General features: G+C 42.7%; 1 protein-coding gene across 3 annotated transcripts in view; it reads right to left on the bottom strand.

The window, feature by feature from the left end:
* Positions 1–14,599, bottom strand: part of LOC108801116 (glutathione S-transferase 3-like) — a 24,130-nt gene extending 9,531 nt beyond the window's left edge. For all 3 annotated transcript variants that reach the window (XM_018573069.1, XM_018573070.1, XM_018573071.1), the window contains exons 1-3: positions 14,523–14,599; positions 4,724–4,826; positions 2,815–2,866 (exon numbers count right to left, since the gene is read on the bottom strand). In XM_018573069.1, coding sequence (XP_018428571.1) covers positions 2,815–2,866; positions 4,724–4,816 — 145 coding nt within the window. In that variant the 5' untranslated portion in view covers positions 4,817–4,826; positions 14,523–14,599. The remainder of the gene's footprint in view (positions 1–2,814; positions 2,867–4,723; positions 4,827–14,522) is intronic.
* Between the last annotated feature and the right edge of the window lie 8,535 nt (positions 14,600–23,134).

Here is a 23,134-nt window from a genome sequence, read left to right as displayed (position 1 = left end):
CCCCCACTCCCCCAGTGCGATCAAACGTGTGGCAAAACTTTGGAACGTACAGCATGCGGTGTGAACAAGCCATTATAGTGATTGGATGTAATACAACAATGTCTGGATAAACAACTAAACCATTTAGCAGATAGGCTGTGCATCTTGTATGCACCTCAGGGTTAATCTGGAGTGTGAGGTCAGCTGAGCCTTTCATGGGTTTGTGAAATGTAACCGTATTACAACAGTACATTTAAAATCAGACAAAGATGTCTGACACAACATTACACAAGGCTCCTGGCATTCCGGCTATTCAGGTCTCACTGGCACGCTGTTTAATTATAGAAGTTGATGCAAATGCCTTTTGTCTACACCAAAGTGCCTGCAGCAGTTATATTCTAAATGATTACATAAGCAATGGTGCAGATGGATTAGGATGTTCAGATTTCCTAACAGAATACACCTATCTATTTGCACAACACTGTGTCTTTAGAAAAAAAAAATATTCAATTATAAAAATCTTTTTTTATGAACTGAAAATTCAATGAAAAAAGGTCCTCAGGTCCAGGGCCGGATGCCGGATTTACTCTCTCTGCTGCCCCAATGCCAGGTTCCTCAATGTGCCCCCCTGTATGCTTGCTGCATACAAGTGATCTCTGCAACCTCACTACAAAACAAGCAGCGGCTTCCCCGCTGTACATTTAGCCCTGCTTGCCCAAAGCAGGGCTAAATGTAGAAAACAACTACCCGCCCGGCGGCCAGAACTGCATGTCCCGTGTGTTGGGAGATAAGAATTCCACACCCCTGCTGTCCCTCTACTCTCTGCTGCCCCGAGGCCGGGCCCTGGTTGGCCTTGTGGGAAATCCGGCCCTGTTCAGATTATTGCCATTAGCCTGGAAGACAGTTGTAAAGCACATAGGAAGTCTGGCTTCTAGATAGAGTCCCAGTCAGTGTGTAGTAAACAGCAAAGAAAAATATGGATTGAAAACTGCTAGGTTTTTGTCTTTCCTGTGCCTGTATTATATTTCCTGTGCAATTAAAGAGTAGATATAATGAATTTGTAGTAAATAGACATTTGAAGTTATTATTGATACTTTTACCTAAAATTAATTTGCCAAGACTTTCACATTTTTATTTCCTGATTCATATTTTTGCTACTGGATTTCAGCTACAGATTGGCCTTTTTGATAAAGAAATGTGATCAGCTTCCCTATTTAGTAATGGATATATACAGTGATAGTTGCAACCTGCTGGCTTCAGCTGTTAGCTGTAACTCTCTCTATGCAGGCTACAGAAAAAGCTGCTGCCAATGTGAATGAATGGCTGTCATGATAATCACATGATCAGCAACCACGCTGATATGTGTCTTATCTTTACGGCAGTCCAGGGGAAGGCAAACGCCAGCCCTCCAGATGTGGTGCAACTACAAATCCCAAGAGGCATTGCAAGGCTCTCACCGCCACAGGCATAACTCCCAGAGGCAAATGTATGATGGGATTTGTATTTTTACCACAGCTAGAGGGTCGGAGTTTGCCCTTCTCTGCTGTAGACCAATGGCTGTCAGCGCACAGCGCTGACAAACATTCTTTCAACATGGGAAAGTGTTCTTGAGAGCGTTGAACTACAGACTGGCATCATCAAGGTGGTAAAGGAATTCCTAATGAGGGACATAGAGCAGTTACCATTGCTGACCTTCCGAAAATGCTTGTTATCTGACTTTAATGCTGACCCTTGGGTCTAAATACTTTGAGTCACCAACCCGGAACACGTATGCAGATCAGAAAAGTTTATGGCTCCATTCACATTTATATTTTAGGTGCGATTAGGTATTCCTGCATCATGAACTTGCGATTTCCCGCCACAGAATTCCCTAATCTGCGGTTCAAGTTAGTGATCGGATGACAGCGGCTGCATTTAAAAGCAGCCGAACACTGGAACATCGCATTTATTGTATGGGATTCAACCACATGTGCTTAGGAAGACAGCACTATACCTGAATGCATCGATCATGCGTCCAGGGATAGTGATCCACTCCTAACCACATGTTATCCTATCACATAAATGTAGGTGTGAATGAGGGCTAAGAAAAGTCAAAAATTCTTATCTGTATACCTGTTTTGGGTTAGTGAGCCCAAATACTGGCACAATAGAGCCAGGCTGCAAACATTTTTAGAAGGAAAGTCAGCAGAACTTTTTTTCTAGATAGATCTGAAAAAAGTATATACAGTATTTCTGTCTAATGTAATTACTGTTTATTTCACCTCACGTTTTGCCCCCTCACAGTCTGTGACAGCAGGGCACAAAGACATCAATAACAAGGTTTTAATTGTTTCCAGTTTTGTTGCAGTCTGTTTACCCATAGGATGTAAAGAGAAATCTCTCCATTGGCTGCAATAAAAACCTGGCAGGGGTTTTATACCTTCCCCACTCTGTCCAAACCTAAATACGGTAAAGGTTTGCCTGGAGTTAAGATTTCAAACATCCCAGTAATATGTACTCATAAATTATGAACATGGAATATGAAATACACTGGGGGGGATTTCTCAAAACGGAAGCAGTCAGAATCTAGAGCAGTTGCCCATAGTAAGCAATCAGCTTCTCACTTCAGTTTGATCAGTTAAGCTTTGAAAATGAAAGACAGAAGTGGATTGGTTGCCACGAGCAACTGCTCCAGATTCTGTCTGCCCCAGTTTTGATAAATTACCCTCATTCTCTTTAATACTTTTATACATTATTTAAAGTATTTGCTATGTAACAAGGACACAGTCTAGAGCCCAGTTTAGGCAGGTATTGCTTGGAAATACATAGATAGGATAAAACGTGACAAATACATACTCTTAAGCAATTTTTCATAATTCTCCCTTGTTTCAAATACCTTTTCTTCAAACTGTCAAGAAAAAAAGTTAAGTCAGTGACATTGTTCAAGAAAACCTTCAAAAGTGAAATATGAAATGTCTGTTGATACACAGCACTGGGAAGGCAAATTGGAAAAAAAAGACCAGAACTCAAGCCCTAACGATGAACATAGACATTATTATTATTATTATTATTATTATTACATAGTATTTATATAGCGCCAACAGTTTGTGCAGCGCTTTACATTAGAGGACAGTTTAATGGGCAGGCTGTATGCTTGCATGAACAACAATCACCTAAAGACTGTGGGCAGTTTTAGGGCAAGATCTGTCCTATATCAGGCCTAAATAGTATCTGTCAATGTCCTCAGAGCTAAGGATTTCACAGTAAATACAAACAAATCCTACTTTCTCTTTTGTTCATTAATGGACACAACTCTTAATCTTGATAATTTGGATGACCCAAGGCAGTTACTTTACAACAGCAAAGACTAGAGAAGTTGAACAAAGAAGACATTCTGTAAGGCAAGGATATTCACATCGCTGCCTGCAAACTTGGGTGGATTTCCTTGTGCTCTTGTTCCAGAACAATAAAGTTGTGTACAGGCTAGCCTAAGTTGTCAGTGAAAATGTTATTGCATGTAACTAGACTTGTACTACAGGACTTTGCCTATTTCCTGAGGGAAGAGACCACGGTCCTTGTTCAAGGCTCTGATGAGTGAAAATGTCAGCCTGCCACTACTAGAGCCAGGTACTCCAGTAAGAAGGGCAAAAACGAATTTCTTGAGGTTGAGAGGCCAAACATACAGTATTTCTCCAAGGTCCAGATGGACAATGTGTGATTGGATTCCAAGACCAGAAAATGCTGCTTGAAGAAGTAGGTCATCCAAGTACCTGACAATTGAGATAAACTAGAGTTTCCATATGGGCAAAACAGGGGCCTATGCTTTGATGAATACCCAAGGAATAGAAGTCAAGACAAAAAGAAGGGGCCACAAACTGGTAATAGTCCACCCCATCACAAAGTGCACTTGAAAAATTGGAGTTTATAGGGACTCTATTGTGTACCAGCTTGTAACCCACCTGACTGAAATTTGGGTCAACCACAAATCTGTGAATGAAGGAAGACGTCCCCCACCTGAAGAAGGACCTATGCTTGGGCTTGACAGACATACTGTTGAGAATGTATGGCACCTGAGGAGGGTAAGAACTTTGAGAACTTGCCTCCCTTCTTCCTTGTGAATAAAAAAGCCATTTGTGACAGGAGAAGGAAGACCTGCAGCCAATCTCGAACTGAGCAAGGAACTCCATACACTCAATAGCTCGAACTGAAGAGACTACAAGCATCTATATCATCCAGCCTGTCACAAGCCAGCAGCTTCAGAGATGATTATCTTCAGTGGCAGTGATGAATAAAAAGTATTTCTTGCGAGAACAAATAGAAAAAACAGGAACTAAATCCCAGCAGTGAAAACTAGGCCCTAACTCCTTTACACTAGACTGAGCTCTTCAGAAATCTGTTATGATTGGGCTCCATTCCCATCACACTAACTGATTTTCAAAGGCACATGATTAGAAAACTATTGTCCTCTGTGTATGCGCATTTACACCTAGTCTAAATTAACACATAGTCTAAAGTTGACTCCCAGCTGAGAAATGTGTTACTTTCCAATTAGTAAATCAGCTGCAAAAGTTTGAGATAGAACCACTTATTGCACATGGCAGAAGATGGAAAATAATTTACACTGCGGAATCCATCATCTGGACTTATACTACAGCAAACACAAATCATTTATGGTGTCCATCACAGAATTAACTTTTGTGACCATTTTATAGGTAGACAGCATTAGGTTTTGAGACAAAACAACATAGCATTGTATTATACCAACCTCAACTCCAACTGCCGCAAGTGCCCAACGGATAGACTCCATTTTCCCCCTTCCATTGAAGTAGTGAAGCACCACTGGCTTATTGTCACTCATGATTACAGTCCTAGAAAAAATGATATAAAGGGCTATGAGAATATTCATGTGGTCCAAAATCTATATGATGTTAAATTAAATGTATAGTCTTTTAAGTGTTTTTTTTTTTTTTAGTAATATGCTCAAGGGATACCTTTTAATGTTCTAAAAGACTTTGTAAAATGTAAAGTTATATATGTATATGGGGTCTATTACATTTGCTTATTACATACCGAAGCTGGCCATAGGTGGCTCAAAAGAACCACCTAGCTCAACAAATTTCATGATTTGAAAAATGGACTGAGCTGGGTGGAAAATTACCGGTCAAACAATGACTTCATCCTAACAGATGCAGTCACTGTACCTGTATTCAGATAGCTGTTGGAGGCTTCCTGAATACAATATCCCACCGTAAAGATTCCTCCATCCACACTGTTAGCATAATTGGGTAAATCGGTTGATTTCTCTTGTTCAATTTTCATGCTGAACACTTAACATTTGGGCACTCTGTGGTCAGCTTAGGGCCCTGCTTTCTGCTTAGCAATGTTACACACTGATTGTGCATTAGTGCTCCTTCACATAATGCAAATCCATGGCATCAAATCATTAAAACAAAGCCCTTCTTATGTGGCTGATAGCTTTTCTAAACAGTTAAAGCGTATATAAACCCAAAAACAACAAAAAATTATATATTGCACTTTACTATTCATTAGATTTCGGTGGCTACATCAGTTTTCCTGTTTTAACTTTGTCCTTTATATTCACCATGTAATCCAGCCTGTAACATGCTTCCTGTCTTAGGGTGCCTATGTTCAGTCCTCTACTGTATCTATGGAGGATCAACATAGTAACCCTTGGACAGAAGCATTGTCAACCTGTGGAGAGGGTGGAGCTAAACCAACTAGTTGATTTAGATGGACGTGAAGTGACTAACAAACTAAAGCCTTTAAAGGTTTTAACTATTTGAATAAAAGCGTACCATTGTAAGCTCTCCTGTCAGTGTTTAACAGTTTGCCTCAACCTTACACTTTTTTTGGACAAGTTGGTCTGTTAAAGAAAGTTGAAAAATAACAGAATTACTTGCCAGATCACCCTAACCCTAAAACTATGTTACAGGAGAGACTTAGAAAAACAAAGACTGTTGTGTGTATGCTATTGACAGACTGCATCATATAAGTCATTTTTTATTTTGATCATAGTTTACTTTCTACTTGAAGGGAATGCTACCCGAAGCTACTTAGAGCTCCCTCTTGTGGCAAATCCTCAAATCTCTACATAAATACAGTATCATAAATATGCAGAGGTGCTTGTAGTAGCAGTAAAATGTAAAAGTCATAGGATTATTCCAAAATTACAAACGTCAACATTTTATCATTGAAATTGCTTATACTTTCTCGTTAGGGTTTTCGTTCCTTTAACTGATTACATAAGCTTTATTTGCCTTTTTCACATACATTAAATATTAAATGCATTTTCACAAAGAATATGCTCTGATTACCAAACTGAGTATTGTAGGAGGCTTTTCATGCCGAAATGGTGAAGTTTACAAAGACTCACATAGCCTCCCATTGATACTTGGGTCATCATAAGCCTCTGAGAGCACAAGAAGACCATATGGCAAAATGTTTGCAGCTTAAAGCTGAATTCTGGGTAAAATCAACATTTTTGTCTAGGGGTAACATAAAAAAGCAGCCTTACTTACCTTATCCCTCAATCCCACAGGTTTCCTCCCAGCAACACGACCGGTTGCCCCCCGAAGCCATTTCTCTTCACCGATCCGTCGCTCGCAGGCACTCTGACATCATCACGTACAAGGCCAATGATGTCTATACCTCTATGGGGGTGGAGGTGGGGGCAATCCTTTATGTAAACTCTGCCCATTTTTATGGTGAATAGGCAAGCTATTTAAAAAAAATAATTGGGAAGCTGGGCACTGTCATGGGGGCACAAGTACCAATGCCAAACATTTTTTTTTTTTAAATACTGGTACAGCGGGGAGAGGGTCCTCTATATGGGTCCTCTATATGCAGCTTAGAGGCTGACATGGAGAAAAAAATCCTTTAAAGCCTTCACTGCCACTTGTGGTGGAAATCAGATATCCAGTCCTGAAGATACAGTTCCAAATCTATTATAAAACTATGTAGAAGTGTTGACAGAATCAGGTGGAATAGTTCAATTCTTCAGAAGATTTTTACAGCTCCTCAGGTAGCAGTTGCTGGGTGGGTCTCAGCATCCATGAGCATCACACAGCATCCACAAAACAGGAGGTTCTGTTCCAGCTCTTTGACTCTAGCAGTACTACTTCTGGCCCACATGACCTCCAGGCGCACAGCCTGCACCGAGAATCCAGGCCCGGGCACCAGAGAACAGGCAGCGTTCTTTCCAGGAACTCTGCCTGCATACATGGGATTAGAGCCTCTACACCAATTTAAGGACCTCTCCAATGGAGGAAGAGCTTCCCAAGGACTCTTCGGGGACAGTGTGTCCCTGTTTTGTCATAGATGGGCCCAACCCACTGATGACAAGCTCACCATGATTTTCAGCCGCTTAGTGGCTTGCAAAGTATACTATGCCACTGCATCAGGCCTAAACGGAGGCATGATCATAGTGTGTTCATCCGTAGGAAGAGTTTTGTAGCTTGAAAAAAACAAACTGTGTGACAGTTTGTTGTATAGTAGGTATTAATAATAAGGTAACATTGGAAATTCTGGGTTACCTTTGAGGCAGAGAGGAGGTACAGTATTTTACCATATTTTACTTGTAAAGTATGTCTCGGTATTGGCCTGTTGTTCAATCTTCCATGAGCAAGGTGAAAACATGTAATAAACATGCTTATATTTAAACTTGCAAGTCATACTTATCTGCTTAAAGATAAGGCATAACCGCACAAACATATCATAATTTTTTTACACATACATACATACATACATACCAAATATCAAGGATTAAAAAAGGAAATCCCTCCTTTGACAGTTTACACTGAACAGGTCTCCCCATTGGAACGTCTTAGACTGCTCTACATGTGGTGTATTAATTGTGAATGGCACCCTGACACACTGTACAGTAGAGGGCAACACAAAATGCACCGCACTGCATTGTTAAAAAAGGGTTACATGCTTTTCTTTAGGGCTTGTTCCCACCAAGGGCATTGCGCTGTGTTGTCCTGCATAGGTCAACGTAGACTCAACACAAGGGCACATAGAAAACAATTATTCTCTTTTGCCTGGTTCACACTATGCAAATTAACCAGGGCAATGCAGATCTAATACATATGTGTTGCAGTTCACCACACTACCATGCACTGCATGGGAAAAAATGTTGCGCATATGTTTTCTTGTCCGCACTGATGCATTGGTAGCCCATTGAAAATAAATGGGCTGCATTAACACAATGCATGTTAGTGCGTGACACATCACGCTTTAATGTGCATGTGTTAACACAGCACACAAAATCGCCAAAGTGGGCTTGGGTCCTCAGACTTAAAAAGGCACGTGTTAACCATAGGGGGTAATTTTAACTGTCATGAAGGTAAAATAAGGTCACATACATCCTAAAAGTGTTTTTAAGCAGATAAAAAGAAATATCTGGCATGGGTCATATGTCCTCTCTGCTATCAGACACAGCTCTCTCTGTGGTTAAACGTGGAAAAACTGTAAATAAAATAGCAAGTATTGTAAGGTGAACTCCAGTCAGAAATAAATGTTTGCTGTATAATAAATATACAAACATTTATAAAAAAACTTTTATGTAGGCAAACATTTATAGCTTGTTCATGCTTGATGCGTTTAGCTGTGTTGATCAGCATTGTTTAACGCAAATTCACTGCCCTGTTCACACCATACATGTGCATAGGTGTGCACTGCAAAAAAAAGGCTGCATGTTTGCACTTTTACACAGTGCAATGCACAAACACACATGTCAACACACTGCGGTGCAATCCACTGTTGTTCATAGAGTTGAATGAGGTGTCATTCTGTGATATTTCAATAAAGTTAAAAAAGTAAACACTGCGATGTGCTGCAACAATGCATCACCTATCCACCAAGCACACCAGCATGTGCACGTTATATGGACCATCATGCACACCTGTTGTCCTAAACAGTCCCTAAAAGGGAGCATTTTAAGCACTACTAGACCCCCCAACCTGAAAAGATATACAGAGCAAATTGGCTCAATAGACATTTTCATGTCACACTGTGCTTACCCAAATTTTAAATTTGGCAGACGCTTACCTTGATGACCATGATCAACTGGGAAACAAGGTGAAGAGAAAACTAAAGTTTTACCCGTTGTAACTGAAACAGGAGCAGAGGGTAACTTTTAAATGGGAAACCTGTTTCAGTTACAGTTGTTAAAGGTGGCACTATCCTTCACTTTCCAGAAATTTTGTCCAACTTCCTGTGATGCTTCTGGACAGTAAATGAAGAGAAGTCTCTCCGAGGGGGAAAAAGACAGCAATGACTAGCAAGGACTAAACGGTTTCTATGCAAAACTAGAACAATTTTTAGCCGGAATTCACTTTACAGGAACTCTGCTGTAGCGTCAAACATCTGGCCAAAGCAAAAGCAGTTCTCTGCAAAGGAAGACGCTGTATACTAACCTCTCTGGTGGCCCTTGTCTATTACTTTCATTCCGTTCCAGTGCTACAGCCTCCTTCACACTCTTCAGCATTCAGTACTTTCAAGAGCATGACACGTCCTATGCCGCATGTTTTGGTAGTCATTCTCCACAAAGAACAGACCTAATCACAGTTACATTACTATATGCAGAAGGCAATAACCTAGAACAACCAGATTTGAGTTCACACAAGTGAGGAAAGAAGTCTGATTGCCATGGTTTTCAGCACTGTGCTACTTTACTAAAGAAATCATGTACAAACAGGATACCTTTTACTAATAAAATAAAAAGCATTTTCCAGCCTGAAATATAACGCCAATTTCATTATGTGTGTGCTCTTACACAGTTGAATAAAAGCATTACACAATGCATAGTTATGGTTAATATAAATTAATGTGAAATGAGAATCACATAGTTAATTTTCCTTATGCCACGTATTATAGCAGTTGTATAGCTGGTTAATATACGGACATCTTGGGGTCGTTTTTGTTATTGCACCACGTTTTCTATCTTTCCTCCCATTTATTATGTATTTCCCTTTTTTTCATGAGGTAGCCGTTTCTGGTGTCATGGCTGACTGTAATATGGCCACATGCACATGTACATGCTTGCTTGAAAACATTACCATTTCTGACCTTCAAATACCATCTGTTCATTCATCTGCTGTAACATGTTGTAATATTAAATAAAGCATTTCGATGAAGCATTTGGATGAAGGATTGTCCGCAGTAATTATATCTGCTTATACAGGCCAGGCATAGAGGTCTCAGCAAGGGTTAAATCGCCAATACAACAGTCGGAGTCAGAATAATCTTCATTGTAACTAGAAAGTAAAGAACTTTGAACTTTTGCTAAAAATACATAATTGTAAGCTACATCCCCTTACCACACCTAAAAAGACCTAAACAGTATATGCTTCGGACCTTAATGTATTTGATAAAGTGTATTTACTTACTGAGGCCCTATTCACACTGCGATTTTTACACAAGTCAAAAACTATGTACATTTGTATTGAGTATAGAAACTGACATAAAAGTGCAGTTGGATATGTATGCACGATCCCAGTGCAAAAAGATCTTTCCATAAACATGCATACCAGGATCACCCAAGTGTGCATGTTTATAACTATGGAGAAAGATAGAGCTAGTATTAATGGTACTGGGCAACAAAAATAAACTTGGTACTCAGACTGAAGTGGCAAAAAGACACTAGTCGTGAGTTAAACAATGTGTGCTTGTGCTCAGCTCTGGCCAGGAAGTCTGTACAGATCAGTAACAGGCTGGCAGGAACTGCGCCTGTTTGCCTGTAACAGCAATTAGGGACAGATGAGTGGCCCTGTAAGCAAAGAGTTTATGACACAGACCACTCATCTGTTTCTAGTTTCATGATGTAACTGCACATCGAGTAGATCAGCTGCTGCTTTTGTCAGCCTGTCATTGATTTGTCCAGACTTCCTAGCCACGGCTGATTGCAAACACCCATGATCCCCACCATAGCTTTACCCTGTTTCTTTGCTATGTGCGGCTCAAATTAGCTGCGTGGATGAGGCCTAACCGTTTGAGTCACTGACTCAGAACAAGTATGCAGATAAGGACTTCTGACTTTGGGGCTCATTTAAAAAGCAGTGGTATGGCTGCATTAAAAAAAGTGCTTCCCAAAGTGTTGGTTTGCAAATCTTTGACACCAGAAACCCCATAGACTTTTAAATAGAGCATTTGAAAACATCTGTGTACTGTATACAAACATCTTTCAGGCACTTCAATTAAAATCTAAGAGGCCAAAAACACACGATTCTGCCCCAAAAGAAGCTTGTGTGCTTATTCAAGCTTCACTTGACTGGTGACAAGCAACACAATGTTTAGGTGTGAATGGGGCCTAATAGAGTATTAAATGAGGCTAAATGACTGGAGGAAATCGCTCAGTCTGTCACAGTATGGACTTAGAATTTGGGAGTTGGCATCCTACATAATCATACAATCCTAGTTAGCCGCTGTCACACAAAGGCTACATACTAATACTTTATAATAAACACTTATCTGCAGATTTCAACAATGTGTAACTAAACTCTGCTGGGTGAACTTACTCCTGCTGCATAGTAAATATTTTACCTTGGTACAACGTAACAATAGAAAGTAGAGTGGAAGAAAGAGATGTTGACCTATAATCAGTGGTACTCAACCTATGTAAGCTCAGGACCCACATTTGTCCTTGGTCACTAAGTCACACCACACTGGAACGCACGGCATTGCGGTACAGCATGTTCCGGTGCGGGCAATCGAACCGTGGACAGGAGGTGCGTTTGGGGTGCCATTCAAATAAATGGCAACCCACCTCTCGCACCAGAAAGCATGCTACAGTGCATTCATTTGCACGGGCCTGTGGGACAGGCGTTCAAAAACACTGACAGACACACACAACCACAGACACAATCTCACACACTCACAGACATGCTCTTTTTAAGCAGTGCCATAGAAGAAGGGGGTAGCCCCACCCCACACAGTTGGGTGGTCTGATATTGAGTGATGGCCAATTTAAATATTTCTCAACTCAGATGGAGCTTGGAACTTTTGGATTTTGATCATCTTAACAGATTGCATAAAGTACAAAGACCAGTGGCACCCATATCCAAGGCTAAGAAATATAAAACCAATCTGCATGAGTCTGCTTAATGTATAATTTATGTATGAGCTTCAGCCTTAAGGTGCCCATACACTGGTCCAATTTTGGCCGGTTTTTCATGTACCGGCTGAAATTCGCACAGTATGTGGGGCTGTCGGCTCCCTTTCAGCTGGCATTCCTCTATCAGCTGATCGAAGGAGATGGCTGGAACATTTTCGATCGATCAGAACCGGCAGCCAATGAGCTGCCAACTAAGATTGGGTATTCTAACAGGTGCCACCTGTCAAAATACGATGTAAACAGCAGTGATTCCTCGATCGACAGGCTGTTTGTGTTGATGGAGGAATTGGATCAATTTTTTTTGTTCAGCCTGCGGGTTGAATGAAAAAAAGTGATAGATGGCCAGCATTATTCAAATGCAGCAGTTCAGGTACTTTGTGGAAAAATGGCTTGTGTTTGAGATACTTTTCTATGAATTCACATTAAAAATATATCTAAAACAAATAATATATTGCAGCGTACTACCAGCCCTGAGATGTGATGGCTGCATTTGTTTTGTTTTTTCATGTTTTTCTCCTTTATTTCCATCTACTGATTCTGCCAGCTGGTCACTGTACAAAATGTGTTCAGATCCTAATGAACTGACTGTAATTAATTCAGTGGGTGGCCCTGTCAGCAGCCTTCCTTTCAGCATCCTTCAATCAGAAAATCAAAGGAGCCGATTGGAAAGTTTTCGGGCAAACAGTGATGTCAGCCAATCAGCTGCCTTCACTGTTTGGATATTCTGACAGCTGCACGACTGCCACTATCAGAAAACATCTGCCCAGTGGGAGATTTGTCTATCCACGCTTTGTCTATAACAGTGTATGGTCAGCTTTTCACACTTCCTGTCCTAGGCTGACAATGCTCATTTACTGTCTGTATCTATGCAGATGCTGCATTTTTACCCTTGATCCTGATTTAGTCTATAGGACACCTCCCCCTTTTCTCATCTCCATAACATGGGAGATTTTTCTCTAGTCTTCAAAACAGAACAGGGCAGTAGTAATAACAGTGGGTGTGAGTTCAGTGCAGCACAGGTAATTATCATCTTGCTGGATTTCTGGCAGGATTAACAGGTATGTTTCTGTACTGTTATGTTTTTTAAAAAAGAAAGAACATGGAGAAATGTGCATGTGCTAAAAAGATGTACTGAACAAACTTTTTTTTTGTCCCTACAACACTTTACCTTGTACTGGATTGAAGGGGCAATTTAAATGCAACAGAAAAAAAACATGCGGTTTTTATCAAAATAATAAAAGGCAGATGTAGCCATAAAATACACGTGAAGACTCCGTAAGATCCAAATCAAAACTCATAATATTATGTAAAAAGTCTTTTAATCCGAGTCCTTTAAGATACAAAAGATAAGTGACTTTGGGTCACAGTGATACATTAGTAAATGTTCTCCTGGGTTCCAAAAGAGAAGTAAAGCCCAAAAAAGAGTTGGCTTTGCTTCTCTTTGCAATTATTGGTTTAGTGGATAAAAAAAGATCACAGGCACTATAAAAGCTCTGGTAATTACTTACTTTTTTCCTATTGGTTACGAGCTGTTGGCTAATCATTAGAATAACAATGTTAATGAGTAAAGAAAATGTATCAGGTAAGAAGTTTTACTATATAAACTAGTATCTCTCAGTAACTACTGAAAATCAAGGTTGGACTCCTAATTCTGGCACTTCTGTATTATATCTAGAGGACTATGTTCCATTCCCATGGACACCACTTTAATTACAAAGCAAGGTGTACACCAGATGAGCCACAAGGGTTCATCTGCATAAAACTGCACACTTATGTTAAAGTGACATGAAAGTCAAACTTGTTTCCCCCCCTTCCCAATCCTGCTTTAGGGACGTACCTCAAATGATGCCTCTTAATCCCATCTTCTTCTTATTTCCTGTAGTTTTTAGCTGTCCCTCCAGCGCTGGTGCAGGTCTTGGATCCATCGCTGACTCCTCTGTCCTCCTCTTCTCTCGTGTCCCACGGAGTCTGTGCGGGTGCACGCTGCGCCATAGACTTACCTTGCTTCTCTACTCAACATCTGAACTGCGCATGCGCCCGCCCCAAGATCCTTTGCGGGCACCTGAGAAATTTTCAGATGTATGTTCAGACGGGAGTGCGCGGCGGAGACACAGGTAAGTATAAACCCTTTGAATACATTTTTTTTTTTATCGTTTTGTATATATCTACTACTTGCTAGCAGTAGATATATGCAAAAACATCCGAGGGTTTAATAACCCTTGACCTGTACTAGGGGAAGATTGTAAATGCTTTGAATTTGTAAATGAAATAAATGTTAACAGCAGTTAGTAAATGTACAAATACACATGATATAATTGACATGTAGTAGAACAGAAGAATACACACTAACACTAGTAATTTAGCAATCTGCAATTGTACATTTTCTTGGAAAAATATTGGATGTATATTTGCAGTGGAAATCATACTCTACCTCCGGACAAAGGAAAGCACAGCTATTCAGATGCCAATGACCCTCTTGCTCAGACACGGAGAATGCAGCTGCAGTTCCAGCATTCACACAGTATTAACATATGGGGGGCGGGGTCCATCCGACCAATCCTGTAGCTCATTGCTTGGAGATTTGCATGTTTAAGGAACGCACAAAGATCTGTTGACTTTTAAAGATTTAAAGTCATAGGAAAAGCACATTTATGGTGGGAGGGAGGAGAGTCAAATCAGAAATAGTTAGACTACTACACTTGTAATGGCAGTGAGTGAAGAAACAAAATGTAAAAAAATTATTCAATCTCCATAACTTGGTAGAAAAAAATTATTTCTCCTATATATACAGAATGTGTATACTCATTGCAGAGGATGTGAGGGTGATTTGGTGTGACATCTGTCACCTCATTGATCGCTATGGTTAAATCGGGCAGATCTGATTGGCTAGGCGGGTGTCCCTTTCCCCCCCTCATCTATATAGCTCTCCTGAAGCCTGGCGCTCAGTTGTAGAGTAATAGCTAGGTCCCTGTAGAGGAATAAATAGTTACTCCCTAGTAAAGCGAAGAGCTGGAAGTCTTCATCAACCACATCCAAGTACGGCACTGCGAGTAGCAGTATGCCCTTCTTTTAAAAACCTTTTATCTTTTGTATAAAATGCTTTAAAGGACATTTCCTTTCCTTTGTAAGTCATTTTGAGTTTTTGGTGGTAATGCATGGTGGGTGGTGGGTGGGTGGTGGTGCATGGGGCATGTGTGTGCATTCTCAGGAGTCACCTTTCCACCTGTTTTGACCCGAGCTTGCACTGCTTTTTCAGTTGCATGTTTTTTGCACCCATTTTCACCTGCACTTGTTCTGCGGTTGCCTGAAACTGGAGCATCACCTAACAAAACAATCCCAACTTAAGAAGTCCCCATGGCCACTTCTTCAAGAAGCGACAGTTCAGCTTTTTGCCTGGAGTTACCAGTCTTCTTTCCTGGAGTCTATTAAACCTCATTTATGAACAACATTACACTAGCATCATAAATCTGACGCAAAGTGCATCAAATATATTCCATGCAAGTTCAAACACTGGCAATTGCCATGATAAATTCCCTCCATTTATATTTATATTAAATACAACTTTCTGCCCCCAATAGAATGTCTGCAGACTATGGTATACATGGTCATAATATGTTTAACATGGACATTTGTGGTCGGCATATGTCTAGACTTTTTACTTCCATGTTATTTTTCAGCCTCTATATGCTGAGCCATTACATTAAGCAGAAACAGTAACTGAAGCCAGGTTCACAAATTCTATAGGAGTACTATAGTATCACATATGTTCAGTCCAGAGACGTGATGCAATGTAAGTCCTCATGACAAAGCAGAAATGGTAGAAATAGGATACAGTGAATAAAGAGAGGTTTATGGATTTTCTGTGTGAACATTGAAAGTGGGAAGAGGGCCAGATTGCACCATTATCATTAATTTAGAGCATACCAATAGACCATAAAAATGTGAGCTAATTAAGGCTGTCTATAAAGCAGGGGCGCCCACAATTTTTCGTTAGGAGATCTACTTTTCAAATGACAAGCTCAATGAGATCTACCAACAAAACAACACCTGCATTCAGGGGGGGAAGGAGCATGGCGGTGCATTGAAGTCAATGGCACCACAGCCGCGCCCCTCACCCGCAGTGCGATCGCCCGGAACGCAGGCACATTAGTGCCTGCGTTCCGGTCCAGTGCGATCTGCAAAAATGCTGCAAGCACTATTTCTGCAGATTGCACTGGACCAGATAGCAGGCAGGCGATCGCACTGTGGGCTGTGGAGCATGGCTGCGGTGCCATTGACTTCAATACAACCCCACGCCCCCCCTGCCCCTGAACGCACGGAGTCGGCCGGCTTGCATTCCAGTGTGTTCTAGAAGCCCCTCTTGCTCAGACACTGAGAATGCAGCTGCAGTTCCAGCATTCACACAGTATTAACATATGTGGGGCGGGGTCCATCCGACCAATCCTGTGGCTCATTGCTTGGAGATTTGCATGTTTAAGGAAAGCACAAAGATCCGTTGACTTTTAAAGATTAAAAGTCATAGGAAAAGCACATTTATGGTGGGAGGGAGGAGAGTCAAATCAGAAATAGTTAGACTACTACACTTGTAATGGCAGTGAGTGAAGAAACAAAGTAAACCAAAACTACTCAATCTCCATAACTTTGTAGAAAAAAATGTATTCCCCCTATATATACAGAATGTGTATACTCATTGCAGAGGATGTGAGGGTGATTTGGTGTGACATCTGTCACCTCATTGATCGCTATGGTTAAATCGGGCAGATCTGATTGGCTAGGCGGGTGTCCCTTTCCCCCCCTCATCTATATAGCTCTCCTGAAGCCTGGCGCTCAGTTGTAGAGTAATAGCTAGGTCCCTGTAGAGGAATAAATAGTTACTCCCTAGTAAAGCGAAGAGCTGGAAGTCTTCATCAACCACATCCAAGTACGGCACTGCGAGTAGCAGTATGCCCTTCTTTTAAAAACCTTTTATCTTTTGTATAAAATGCTTTAAAGGACATGCTTTAAAGCAGTATGCCCTTCTTTTAACCACTTGAAGTCCACGGTGCTGAACCCCCTTCCTGTCCAGGACTTTTTTCAGTATTCAGCTGACTGACATTTATTGCGCCATGCAACGCTGTACTGAAATGAATGTTATACCACTTTTTGGGGACACATAGAGCTTTCTTGAGCCGGTATTTAATCACCACCGGGGTTTTTATTTTTTAACCTCTTGCCGTCCGCCCGTAGTAAAAAAAACGGACGGACGGCACTGCCGCATCTGCGGGTTGCCGTCTCCAGACGGCAATTTTTTTCTGCTCGCTCGCGCCCCCTAGCGGGCACGCACGGGCAGAAAAGACCCGCTAAATGCACACACCCGTTACCGGGTGTTTCACATATAGGCGATCGGCGGGTCCATATATAGGTGCATTCTCACCTATATATTAAGGAAAAATTACAGAAAATTAAAAAAAAAAACAGTTTCCTTTAAATTAAATTATAAAACATTTATTATTACCCAATTTTTTGCTAAAATATAAGAGATCGGGTTACGTCAGGTAAATAGACACCAAACATGTCAAGCCTTAAAATTGCGCGCACGTGCGAAACCTCAATAAATTACAATACCCAAAATTGGCCATAGGCGACGCTTTAAAAGCTTTTACCGCTCATCAGTTTAGTGTTATCAGTGATTGATGGTCCTAAAATGATTGCACTCACTGCAACGTTTGAGGCGATATGTAACATGTGTAGTGCAATTGTCACACGCTGGCGCATCGAAAGTGTATTTACATTTATGTGCGTAAACGTGGGGTGGGGTTTTTTTTACTGCTGATCTCCCTCCCATCTTACCTCCTGACACCCTCCCGAGCCGGTCCCGGGCTGCAGATGGGCTAGCGGATTCCGGGATTGAAGGTGAGGGGGTCAGGAGGTGGCGGCACTCATGGCGGCGGAGCCACTTGAGGAGGGGGGCGCGCAGCCAGCCAGCACATACATACGAACGGTAGGCTATAGAACCGCCGATCGTATGCATGTCAAACAGCCTGTAACAGCTGTAACGAACGGGTGGGCGAGCAGGAAAAAAAACCCGTCTCATGACGGCAACCCGCAAATGTGAGTCCGCCGTCCATCCGTTTTTTCACAACGGGCAAGAGTTGAAAACCTATTATGACTTAGCTTTTGTATAACATGCTTTAAAGGACATTTCCACCTTTGTAAGTGATTTTGAGTTTTTGGTGTGCATTCTCACCTATTATGACTTAGCTTTTGTATAACATGATTTAAAGTGTGTTCACTTACCACATTAACCCCTAAAGGACCAATGACGGAATTCCGTCATGGTTGTCCATGCCATAAGGACCCACGATGGAATAATTTCGTCATTGGTCCTTAAGGGATTAAGCTTCCGTCATGCGTTAGCCCCAGATCGCTTATATACACTATATTGCCAAAAGTATTGGGACACCCCTCCAAATCATTGGAATCCGGTGTTGCAATTACCTCCATGGCCACAAGTGTATAAAACCAAGCACCTAGTCATGCAGACTGCTTCTGCAAACATCTGTGAAAGAATGGGTCGCCCTCAGGAGCTCAGTGAATTCAAGTGTGCTACCGTGATAGGTTGCCAGCTGTGCAATAAGTCCACGAGTGCAATTTCCTTGCTACTAAATATTCCACGGTCAACTGTTAGTGGTATTATAACAAAGAGGAAGCAACTGGGAACAACAGCAACTCAGCCACAGAGTGGTAGGCCACGTAGGGTTGCCACCTGTCCGGGATTCATCCGGACAGTCCGGGTTTTGAATGCTGTGTCCGGGTTTCATGGCTGCTGAAACCCAGACACATGATGTCAGGCAGACAGGGGCAACCAAAATTAAGATAAGGGCCACTGGCCCCCCACTGAAAATAGTCTTGACTGTGATATTTCCATATGAATGGGTGGCGCTATTTACATATGAATAAGCCACTAATCATTCTCCCAAAAAATGTCCGTGCGATCTCCACTTCAATAGCTTATTTCATGTGTAAATGTGATACCAGGGGTCTTTTACACACCCTGTATCACCTTAAAGAGTACCTGTCACCACCAATATGCTATCTCATTGGGGATGGTAAGCCCCACTATGTGATAGCATTTAAAGTAAAGTAAAAAGAAAAATAAACACTTTTTTAAAAACTAATATTAAATTAAATAAATGTAAAAATAATTAAAACAAATTTGTTAAAGTTCCCCCGCCCCCATGAGCATGTGCGTCTTCAAGTAAACAAGCGTCGGGTGTGCCTGCATACGAAAACAACAATCGTGGTACACATGCTGGGTATCGCCGCACATGCCAGAGTGAGAGCAACAATTCTAGGGCCAATATTTAACTGTGGAGGCTTTTAAAGCGATGTCTATGGACTTTCTGGGGTACGGAACTTTGTCGCAGTTTCACAGACGCAGACAAACAGACAAATTTTAACCTGGGCATGTTGGGTATCTATTTACTCGTTGTGACCTTTTCGCTTATATGTTATACATCAAATATCTGCATTTTATTGTGCTTTGAGGCATTTAAGAGCATTTTTCACTAAGTTTTGGGGTATGATAATGAGTTGCGCTAATATCCTGCAACATAAAAATTTCCAACTACAGCCATTTTATTCTACAGGGTCTTGGCTTTCCGAAAACATATAATGTTTGGGGGTTTGAAGTAATTTGCAGGCCTAAAATGGGGATTATATCATGTAGGCAAAAAATGGGGAAAAAGGCCTCGGTCATGAAGGGGTTATAGCCATTTTGTCCTTTAAAAAACGTATATAATATGTGTTGGTGCAATAAATGAGAAAGATGGAAATAAAAACTGATTTGGTCCTTAACTGAAAGACAAGCATCTGAAGCTTGGTCCCTAATGGGTTATAGTGACATTAAAGTCAAAATTTTTCCCCCTCCCCCCCATGTTAATTAAAGCACTTACCTTAAATGATGTCTCTTAATCCGATCTTCTTCTTCTTTCCTGTCCTTTTCATCTGTCCCTCCAGCGGTGCTGCAGGTCTCCGATCCAGCGCTGACTCCTCTGTCCTTGCTGGCACTTCCGATCCCACGGTGTCTGCATGCGGGTGCACGCGTCCATAGACTTACCTTGCGTCTCTCCTCGTCTCCCGGCCGAAAATCCGAACTGCGCATGCGCACGCCCCAAAATGCTTTGAGGCCGCCCGAGCAGTTTTGGATTCTCGGACGGGAGCGTGCAGCGAAGACAGGGTAAGTTTAAACCGCTGTTAAATCTGTTAAATTTAGATGCAGTGCGTTCCGGCCCGATTTTGGCCAAAACGCACTGCCTCGCATTGCAGCCGGCTCACTTTTTAGCAGGGTAGGAGGGGGCGTGGCGCCGTAGCCACGCCCTCCGGCCGTGCATTCTGGCCAAAATCGGGCCGGAACGCACTGCATTTACAGTAACTGCAGAAACAGTAACTGAAGCCAGGTTCACAAATTCTATAGGAGTACTATAGTATCACATATGTTCAGTCCAGAGACGTGATGCAATGTAAGTCCTCATGACAAAGCAGAAATGGTAGAAATAGGATACAGTGAATAAAGAGAGGTTTATGGATTTTCTGTGTGAACATTGGAAGTGGCAAGAGGACCAGATTGCAGCATTACCATTACTTCAGAGCATACCAATAGACCATAAAAATGTGAGCTAATTAAGGCTGTCTATAAAGTCTGTCATAAAAAATGCAAAATTATATATATATATACTGTGTGTTCGGCCCGGCCCGCTATGCCCGATGGCCTGCTCTGTGCGCTCTTAACACTGGAGCAGCCAGGCAGAGCGGCCAGGCAGAGCCAACAGCACGGAGTTGCTCCACCCCCATCACCTGCGGACCCAGTGTCCGCTCTCTCGGACTGACCGAGGCGATCCAGGCTGCCCGGATCAGGCAGAGGCGGTATCTCATTCCGGCGGCGTATGGATACAATCACCCGCACCCCTACGGACCTGCAAATGAGGTGAGTGTGAGTGTTTACTGAGTCCCACTGACCACCAAAGGTTGCACTGACCCCCTTGAGAGCCCGCACAGTCCTCCTGAGACCCTGGAGACATCAGGCCGCAAACCTGGAGCAACACAGAGTATGTCACTTTATATTATTCTGTATTGTTGTATAATTTATTGCTGGGATTTGCAGTCCCCTATAGCCAGTGCCATTCTGCATTGCTGTATAATTTATTGCTGGGATTTGTAGTCCTCATTAGTTGGCGATGATATTCAGCATTGCTGGTTTGCTCTAAATTGTATTGCTGGAATTTGTAGTAGTGTATTGTTGGTGGTAGTCTGCATTCCAGTATAATGATTTTACAGCAATGCAGAATACCACCAGCAATACATTACATTATATAGTAGGGATGCACTAATACAAGTATCGGTATCGATGACAAAATTGGGCAGTTTCACGAGTACTCGTACCCATGAAAATGCTCTGATACTAAGCCCTGAAACCAGCATTTTACATTTTTAAACTGAAGCAGCTGTATGAGGTTACTGGGGACATCGGTAGCTTTGCTGTGAACCATGTTGCGCCTATTTACAGAATCGGCTGCACATCTCATTCTCCTGCTTGGGGAACCTTGCCGTCCACACCCACAGCCTTCTTAGACCCCGCACAGCGCTCCTGACACCCAGCACAGCCACCCTGAGACCCTGCACAGCCTCTTGGCAGTTCTGTAAGCAACATTATATTTTCTGGAAATGCCCCTCCTGAGACTAAACTCTGGATCTACCCCTGATCAGACCAGAATCCGGACCGAGCCAGAAGGACTGTGCGGGACACCGCGCTGTGCTGGAGAGAAATCACAGAACACCGGACTCTTGCAGTAAGTGAGCTAAAAGGGGGAGGGGACGGGGAAGCACTTCCAGGCACTGAGGAGAGATACACAGGTGAGACACCGGAGAAATTCAGGGTTCAAAACGAGGACAACACGCTAGGGTAACACAGGGGCCAGAATGAGGGGACACATGGACCTGACTAAGGGGGGACACAAGGTCAGAATGAGGGGACATATGGACCAGACTAAGGGGGACACAGAGTTCCCTGTAATTAGGCGGCTGCCTTAGGGGCCCGCCCCTCGGTTGTGCTATGTTTGGCCCCGCCCCAGATTGTGATAGATTGGGGCCTGTCAGGGGTCATGTGATTGGGCTGCTCAGTCCAAAATGCCCGGGCCTATTTTTTTGTCCCAGTCTGGCCCTGGTTTGTACCCACTTTCCTTTCTGACACGCAGTCACGGGAGGCTGAGCGAGCAGTGCAGGGAGGAGAGCTCAGCCTCCTGTGACAGCGCGGCTGTCTCCACCCACACAGCGCTCTGCCGGACTGTGATAGGAGGCTGAGTGGTGTGGGAGGAGAGACGCCGACCACTCACAGCGCTCGGCCGGCTGTCACACTTTCTCTCCTGCCCGCTGGGACACAGAGCAGCGCCCAGTGGGGAGGAAAGAAAGCAGGGATGCGCCGCTGTATCGGCAGGAAAATGGCACTTTCGGCATTTAGCCAAAAGTGGCATTTTCGGCCGATATATTTCGGTGGACGATATATTGGTGCATCCACTGACGGAACTACCAAGGTTGCAGCGGTCGCAATTGCATTCCGCCTGTTGAGGGGGGCCCAGAGAGGAAGCAGAGGGCACGAAGCTCCCTCCCTGCCGCGGTCTGAATGTACGGGCGGCTGTGCGGGGAAGGAGAGGAGGCTGCACCTGTCACTTGGCTGCCTGGCGGGCTCCGACACAGCAGGCACCACCAGGCAGCACATTCTTCTGTTGGGAGAGGACAGACCCTTTCCACTCAGTCCTGCCCCCTGGCCGCCAAGGATGAAGCAGCTGCGCCTGCTGCAGGAGTCAGGTAAGGCAAGTGTGGGGGCACGCAGAGGCGGGGAGGGGGGGGTAAGAAGCTGTCATTATTATTATTTACATTATAATGTATTGCTGGGACTTGTAGTCCTGCACAGCTGGTGGTATTCTGCATTGCTGTATAATGATTATACAGCAATGCAGAATAGCACCAACTATGCAGGACTACAAGTCCCAGCAATACATTATATTA

Source organism: Nanorana parkeri, unplaced genomic scaffold, assembly GCF_000935625.1.
Source record: "Nanorana parkeri isolate BGI_ZX_2015 unplaced genomic scaffold, ASM93562v1 scaffold2226, whole genome shotgun sequence".
NCBI classification, from domain to species: Eukaryota; Metazoa; Chordata; class Amphibia; order Anura; family Dicroglossidae; genus Nanorana; species Nanorana parkeri.
The sequence above is the reverse complement of the archived record's forward strand: the minus strand, read 5'-3'. Positions and strand labels throughout refer to the sequence as shown.